General features: G+C 33.6%; 1 protein-coding gene across 1 annotated transcript; it reads left to right on the plus strand.

Moving 5' to 3' along the window:
* The first annotated feature begins 1,069 nt into the window (after positions 1–1,069).
* Positions 1,070–8,456, plus strand: scrn3 (secernin 3). The gene is made up of 8 exons (XM_051119924.1): positions 1,070–1,224; positions 1,611–1,767; positions 1,894–2,075; positions 4,526–4,725; positions 4,814–5,026; positions 5,461–5,623; positions 6,134–6,314; positions 6,612–8,456. Exons 2-8 carry the CDS (start codon positions 1,612–1,614, stop codon positions 6,771–6,773), a joined length of 1,257 nt encoding a protein of 418 aa, XP_050975881.1. The 5' UTR covers positions 1,070–1,224; position 1,611; the 3' UTR covers positions 6,774–8,456.
* Positions 8,457–8,868: the final 412 nt, after the last annotated feature.

The following is an 8,868-nucleotide window of genomic DNA, read 5'->3' on the forward strand; positions in this document are numbered from 1 at the left end:
TCCCCCCATATTATTTAAATAAATCTGCTATTTTTACGAAATAAAAATCATATATATATATATATATATATATATATATATATATATATATATATATATATATATATATATATATATATATATAATTTTTGAAAGAAACAAGCCGCTCATAAGTTCATTATTATCTATCAAAAAAAAAAAAAAAAAAAAAGCGGTAAAATGAGCTAATATTGGTTAACATTTGTTTGTTCATACGCACACTCTGGCTGTATTTGTACATCTTTTTTAAATGATCAAATATTTTCAAAACAACTGTCAACTGTCAAGTCATCTGAATACATTATTATACATGTGGTTTATTTTTATTTATTTATTTATTTTTATTGATTTTCATTATTTTCTAGCCTATATTTCATTGTATTTGAACTTCTGTAATGTTAGTTATTAATATACTTTTTATATATGTTTATTTATTTATTTACTTAGTGTTTCCATGTTTTCTACATTTTTTCATAAGAACATATAATGCATACATAATCAGGTAAAATATGACTGTATCTCTGGCAACATTTACACTTACATCAACAACAAAACAATAATTGGATTTACATAGACAGAACAAACCAAAAAAATTAGGTTAACGTGTCTTTAAAACACATCCTCATAAACCAAAAATGTTGTGCCTTTTTTTTTTTTTTTTTTTTTTTTTTTTTTTTTATTTATAACTCGAAGGGGTGATATTAGAGAGCTGATTTCAGCAAGGAAAATTGGACTTAAACCGTTTGTGTTTATGGATAAAGAATTTTGTATACAAAATAAATAAAGAAATTAACGACGCATTCAAAAGGTTTTCATAATAGCAAATGACATTTTAAGGACAAAATTGTGAACCACATTTATAGTGCCAAAAACAAAACTTAGCCATCAGTGTTTACGACAGAGAAATCAAATAGCCAATCAGAAATGCTAGTGTACAACCATGTGACTGATGCGCCGTTGCCCCGCCCACTCTATCCGCTGATTAAACACACATGTGGATCGACTAGTCTCGTGCGTCAGATCGCTTGTGCAGTTTGTTTGTTTAGTTATAAATCAAGTAGCCGTGCATGCGGATTTGTGTCAAAGTCGGCAGGCAGTTTTGTTTATGGAGAAAGGAAAAGGAAATTGAACAGATGTTAAATCTCATTGAACAGGACAGTGCTTCTCCTCGTAATTTGAATTTGTATATACGCTGAGTTGGACAAGGTAAATCATATTATTTAAGTCATATAGTATGCGAGTGTAAACAATTAACGTTACTGCTATCTTAAAAGCTACCATATTAGTGGTAAATAATGCTTCATGTAAATGCCTGTATTGTACTAAGAGTTCATTCATGCTGTTGATGTGGTATTTTTTGTGTCGAAAAACATATTCTAATTTCCTGTTACTTCAAGGTCAGTGTTTTTTAATGAATCAATGACTGTTCTGCAATCTGTGCGTGAACAGAAATCTTGGCATCATTACTCCTATAAATGTATTTTTATATTATTTTATTTTTTCCCAGCACATAAACACTGGATGCAATTGGTCAAATAATTTACACTGAATATTACTGCTTACTCATTTATTTATTTATTTATTTATTTCAGGATGTACCCAACCTCCTGTGACACATTTGTAGCCTTGCCCCCATCTACTGAGGGTCAGCGGATAGTCTTCGGGAAAAACTCGGACAGACCCTGTGATGAAGTTCAGGAGGTGGTCTACTTCCCTCCCAAAGACCATGAAGCAGACGATAAAGTTGAGGTATCTCAAAAAGTTCTGATACAGCTGTATTTTCATCTACAGGCTTCATACAAGTCTGATTCTCAAACATAAAAGCACCCTTGGGTAAGATGGAATATTAAATTAATCGTCTTCTCATGTGATCAGTGTACATATATAGAGATAGAGCAGGTGGCTCACACGTATGCAGTGGTTCTGAGTCGCCCCGCCTGGCTGTGGGGGGCAGAGATGGGGGCAAACGAGCATGAGGTGTGCATCGGGAACGAGGCGGTGTGGGGGAAAGAGAGTGTGGATGGTGAAGAAGCTCTCCTGGGCATGGATCTTGTCAGGTAGTCCAAGAAACAGTTTTTCAATTGCAGTTAAAGTCAAAAGTTTACATATACTGTGCAGAATCTTCAAAATGTTAATTATTTTACCAAAATAAGAGGGATCGTACAAAATGCATGTTATTTTTTTTATTTTGTACTGACCTGAATAATATATTTTACATAAAAGATGTTTACATCTAGTCGACAAGAGAAAATAATAGTTGAATTTATAAAAAATAACCCGGGTTCAAAAAGTTTACATGCACTTGATTCTTAATACTGTGTTGTTACCTGAATGATTTTGTTGTTGTTTTTGTTTAGTGATAGTTGTTCATGAGTCCCTTGTTTGTCCTGATTAGTTAAACTGCCTGCTGTTCTTCAGAAAAATCCATCAGGTCCCACAAATTTTTAGTTTTTTCAAGATTTGTGCGTAATTGAACCTTTTCCAACAATGACTGTATGATTTTGAGATCCATCTTTTCACACTGAGGACAACTGAGGGACTCATATGCAACTATTACAGAAGGTTCAAACACTCACTGATGCTTCAGAAAGAAAAACCATGAATTAAGAAAACTTTTCAACAGAATGAGGATGTGTTCATTTTTCTTTCTTTGCCTAAACATCATATTTTTTTCATTTAGTACTGCCCTTCAGAAGCTACAGAAGATATTACATGTTTCCCAGAAGACAAAATAAGTTACATTTACCCTGATCTTCAAATTCAAAAAGTTTTCACCCCCCAGCTCTTAATGCATTGTGTTTCCTTCTGGAGCATCAGCGAGTGTTTGAACCTTCTACAATAGTTGCATATGAGTCCCTCAGTTGTCCTCAGTGTGAAAAGATGGATCTCAAAATTATAAAGTTATTGTTGGAAAGGGTTAAAATACATAAAAAATGTAAAGAATTTATGGGACCTGAAGGATTTTTCTGAAGATCAGCAGGCAGTTTAACTGTTCAGGACGAACAAGAAACTCAGGAACAACTAAAAAACAAAACAAAAAAACACAGCTGTGGATCATTCAGGTAACAACACAGTATTGAGAATCAAGTGTAGGTAAACTTTTAAACGGGGTCATTTTTATAAATTCAACTATTGTTTTCAATTGTGGACTGTATGTAAACCTCTTTTATATGAAATATCTATTCAGGTCAGTATTAAATAAAAATAACATGCATTTTGTATGATTTTGACTTTTATTTCAGATTTTTACTTCAACTGTATGTATTTCATATTCTGCATTCCCTCTAATTTGTTCAATTACTACAATTCAGAATATGATTAAGGTTATTAAAAAAAACAAAACAAAAAAAAAAAAAAACCTTTTTTACACAGAAATGTGTGCGCTTATATGGGACAAACTGGATGTTTCAGGGTATTTTTTTTACACATCCTAGAAGTCCTAAAATGAATTCTAATCAAATGTAGGTGTATAAAAATATTGTAAATATCATAAATGGTACTTTTTGGGTAAACTGTCTTTTTAAATATAATTTTAAAGGAGAAGTTCACTTCCAGAACAAATATTTACAGATAATGTACTCACCCCCTTGTAATCCAAGATGTTCATGTCTTTCGTTCTTCAGTCGTAAAGAAATTATTTTTGAAGAAAACATTTCAGCATTTTTCTCCATATAATGGACTGATATGGTGCCCCGAGTTTGAACTTCGAAAAAGTAGCTTAAATGCGGCTTCAAACGATCCCAAATGCGGATGTAAACGATCCCGTCCAAGGAAGAACGGTCTTATCTAGCGAAACGATCCGTTATTTTCATAAAAATAGTACAATTTTTATACTTTTTAATGTTGAATGCTCGTCTTGTCTTACTCTGTCTGAACTCTGTCTGTTTTTTCCGGTTCATGACAGTTAGGGTATGTTGAAAAATTCCCATCTCATGTTCTTCCTCAACTTCAAAATCGCTGTTTTACCTTTTTTGTTAAGGGTGTTTGATCTTCTTTACATGTTCACTTTGCAAAGACTGGGCCGGTACTTCTGCAGTGATGTAGGATGATTTTTGAAGTTGAGGGAGAAAATACGATTGGAGTTTTTTGACATACCTTAACTGTCTTGAGTCACAATACACAGAGTTCAGGGAGATAAAGACAAGACGAGCGTTTAAGATTAAAAAGTATTTAAATTGCATTTTTTAAAAATGAAAATAACCGATCGTTATGCTAGATAAGATCTTTCTTCCTCAGCAGGGATCGTTTACAACTGCATTTGGGATCGTTTGAAGCCACATTTAAACTGCATTTTGAAAGTTCAAAATCGGGGCACCATATCAGTCCATTATATGAAGAAAATTCCTAAAAATGTTTTCCTCAAAAAAATGTAATTTCTATATGACTGAAGAAAGAAAGACATAAACATCTCGGATGACAAGGGGGTGAGTACATTATCTGTAAATTTTTAGTGACTTTTAAATAAATCCTTTAAATAAAGTGTTAAATGATGTTTGTCTGTATGTAGGCTTGCTCTGGAGAGAGCCAAAACTGCTGAACAGGCTGTAGACGTGATAACAGATCTGCTGGAGAAATACGGTCAGGGAGGGAACTGTATGGAGGATGTGTGTGGATTCAACTACCATAACAGCTTCCTCATATCAGACCGCACTGAGGCCTGGGTGCTGGAGACTGCTGGGAAATACTGGGCCGCAGAGAAAGTGGAGGGTAAATCCTGAGTCATGTAACATTACAGCTTAAAACTGAAATTAATTTAAGTGTTTAAAAGGTCTGATGCTGTTTCCCTCTCTTAAAGCCGGCTATCGGAACATCTCCAACGAGTACTCCATTACGACTAAGATCGATAAGGAGCATCCAGAGTTGAGGACGTACGCACAGGAGCAGCGCTGGTGGAATGAAAAGGCTCAGTTTGACTTCGCAAAGGTCTACTCCTATTCAAATACAGCCCGAATCGAGGCGGCAGAGGGACGCTACTGTGAGGGCCGCAAACTTCTGAAGAAAAATGAAGGTGACGGTCAATTTGGTGGTAGAAAATGACAAACAAATTCATGCAGATTGCTAAGTAATCTACTCACACATTCATTACAATGTAACTGAATGACTGTGAAGGAAACTAATTATTAATTATTATTAATTATGGACATAATCTGGACAAAGAAGCTCAAAATGATGATGATCATTTTAAATAGGAAAGTTCTATACATCCCTGTGTAATATTTCTTAGTTTTAATGACTTAACTATTTTATTTTAATGAATAAATATAGAACAATAATAATGAATAATAAAGAACAAATAGATTTGTGCTAACGTTTTGACTGGTACATGTAAATTTCTATTCATGATTGTAAAGTAGGTTATATATATTGTATAGATTATTTATGGACAGTTTTATAGAATCCTGAACTTGTAAAACAAATTGTTCTGTTATAACACTGTTACAGGTCACATCACAGCAGAGACGATGATGAATATTTTGAGGGATAAGGAGAGTGGAATCAACATGGAGGGAATGTTCATGACCACAGGAAGTATGGTTTCTGTAGTCCCGAAAGATCAAAATTTCCCCGGTGTCCACTTCTTCACTGCTACTCCAGACCCTGAAAGGTACAGTACAATAGAGTCACTGATATTCTAATGTATTTGTAAATGAAATTAATATATATAAAAAATAAACATAAGATAATAAGTGCAGTAAAGTATTTTACATTGTAATTAACATTGAAATGAACATTTTACATGGAAATGTTGCATGTAAAAAATTGAATCTTATTGTAAAGTGTTCCATTAAATTGTAATATTACTAAAGATTAAACATGATTTTTAAGATAAATTGTCAATTATTTCCTATTATGATTTTTAATAATACTTCTTAGTTTGTAAGTAAATATATTATTACTAATCCTACTGGTATTTGCTTTGCAACTGTCACTATTATTGTTGCTTTAAATGTAAATTTATTTGCTGTTTTTGCCAGGTAGACAATGCAACATTGAATTATAAATTCAAAATCGAATTATACAAATCAGATTATTGATAAATTGATCCATGATCAAATTCAACCTTAATGTAAACTGTAACTGTAAACCTGCATATGTCTTGTTCTTTTGTCCGCAGGTCTGTCTTCAAGCCGTTCATTTTTGTAGTAGACATAAAGCAGCTGAAGCATACGTGTTCTCCGTGTTTTGGAGAGGAGGATCCTGTGAAGAAGAAACCCCGTTTCCAGAGCAAACCCAACCGCAAACACCCTCTGTTTCTGAAACACGAGGTGATCGCCGCCATCATCGACAGCAACAGCGTGAGTGAAACTGAAAGCACTTTTTTAAAAGTCTGTGAATGTGATTAAATATCACAAAGCAGTCGCAGTGTACAAAGTGTTTTAATAGTGGCAGTATTTGTTCAGTAAGCTCTGCTGTTAAGTTCACATGCAAAGTGGTTAGTCAGTCATAACAAAGGTCATTAGCAAAGGTCATTTTCATATAAAAAACTAAATTACAAATGTTGTGCAACAAATTGCAGGAAATGTTTAATTTATCTCAAATAATGATACATATTTATAATTTCATATAATGTGGCATGTTGTTTGTTTTTTCAGGAAAAAGGACATAAGATCGAAGAGAAAATGAGAGCTCTGGAGAAGCAGAAGTTGGCAGAGATGGAGAAATATCTAACTGAGGGCATTGATGATGCAACACAGCTGGTTCATCTCTTCACAGACACTGTAGATGAGGAGTTTAGTATTTACAGCAACGCCTGAGACTGTGTTTAAAAAAAAAAAAAAAAAGTTTATAATTAATTAGATTATTGGGTGTTTCTTCAACTATGGGCACTCTAAACCTGTGGACCCTAAAACACATTTTGTCACTTGTTTTACTAAATTGCAGATGGATTGGAATGAAGGCATAATAACAATATTCAAGTGATGTGAACTGAATATTCAGAACTGAACATTTCAGGATTTTTCTCCATATAATGGACTGATATGGTGCCCCGATTTTGAATTTCCAAAATGCAGTTTAAATGTGGTTGTAAACAATCCCAGTCGAGGAAGAAGGGTCTTATCTAGCGAAACGATCTGTTATTTTCATAAAAATAATACAATTTATTTACTTTTTAATGTCAAACGCTTGTCTTGTCTTACTCTTGCCAACCTGTTTTTTTTTCCGGTTCATTAAAAAGTTAGGGAATGTCGAAAAACTCCCATCACATGTTCTCCCTCAACTTCAAAATTTACCTTTTTTGTTAAGGGTGTTTGATCTTCTTTGCATGTTCACTTTGCAAAGACTGTGTCGGTACTTCTGCAGCGATGTAGATTTTGAAATGATTTTTAAAGTTGAGGGAGAAAATACGATTGGAGTTTTTCGACATACCCTAACTGTCTTGAGCCAGAATACACAGAGTTCAGGGAGAGAAAGACAAGAGCGTTTGAGATTAAAAAATATTTACTTTTTTTAAAATGAAAAGATAAGACCCTTCTTTCTTGGCCTGGATCGTTTACAAACCGCATTTGGGATCGTTTGAAGCTGCATTTAAACTGCATTTTGGAAGTTCAAAATCAGGGCACCATATCAGTCCATTATATGGAGAAAAATGCAGAAATGTCATTTCTAATTTCTTTACGACTGAAGAAAGAAAGACATGAACATCTTGGATGACAAGGGGTGAGTACGTTATGTGAATCTTTGTTTTGGAAGTGGACTTCTCCTTTAACTAACATTATCAATGAGCTGTACGTTTGTTACAGTATTGTGTAACCTTTGTCAACATTAATTAATTAAAAAAATACAACTCAAGTCCAACTGATTTTAAAAATGTGTTAGATAATGGTAAAATGAAACTAAAATTTCTAAGTGCTTTACAAGTTTTTTTATTGTTAGTTTGTTAACAAAAGGAACCTTGTAAAGTGTGACCTTAATCTTAATATTAAATCTGTTGGATCTAGGACAAAGGTAAAACTAAAATCTACACACAACATATAGACATAAAAGTTCCCAAAGTTGAACAAACACCCTTTTACTGTTGTTGAGAGCTAGTGGGAGATATCATTTGCACAATCATTCAGGCACGTCCATGATTGTACAGACGTTAATGGTTTAGTCACATTGTTGTCATTTCTGACGTTACATAAGTAGTGGTATGTTTTTACCATTTTAGAGTTTATGTCAAAGATCTCAGGTGTGTCTATCATGCCTTGTTATATTCATGTGTCATTGAATCCAGTGCCAATTCCAGTAGTTTTCACTAGAGAATGTCTCTATGATCCACAGATATCCTATGCATTTATTAAACACTTACAGCTAAGTAATTAATTACAAAAGTATTCACTTTGAAACATGTTTTATTGTGAACATTACGTTTCTAGGACATACTTACTCACCGCTCTATTAAAGTATATCTGTTCAGAAAAGACTCTCAATAAAGTCCATACCCACAAACACAATGAGCTGTATTAGTGTGTCATGGATTTTTTGCAATATCTTCCTCATCAAAAAACACAAACCAAAAAAAAAGTCTGGCCCCCTCAAGTGGCTGTGAGAGGAAACGCAACCACTTCCTACCAATTACAGTGAAGATAATGAATCATTTGAAATTAAGATTATTTAGTGAATTGTCTGGAAAACCAAATAAACTACAAAAATATCTCAACTTCAAAAATCATTTCAAAATTATCCTGCATCATTGCAGAAGTTCCGACCCAGTCTTTGCAAAGTGAACATGCAAAGAAGATCAAACACCCGCAACAAAAAAGGTAAAACAGCGATAAAGGGCGATTTTGAAGTTGAGGGAGAACATGAGATGGGAGTTTTTCGACATACCCTAAACAGTCATAAACCGGAACAAAAACACTCCAG

This window comes from Labeo rohita, chromosome 9 (assembly GCF_022985175.1).
Source record: "Labeo rohita strain BAU-BD-2019 chromosome 9, IGBB_LRoh.1.0, whole genome shotgun sequence".
In the NCBI taxonomy this organism is placed as follows: Eukaryota; Metazoa; Chordata; class Actinopteri; order Cypriniformes; family Cyprinidae; genus Labeo; species Labeo rohita.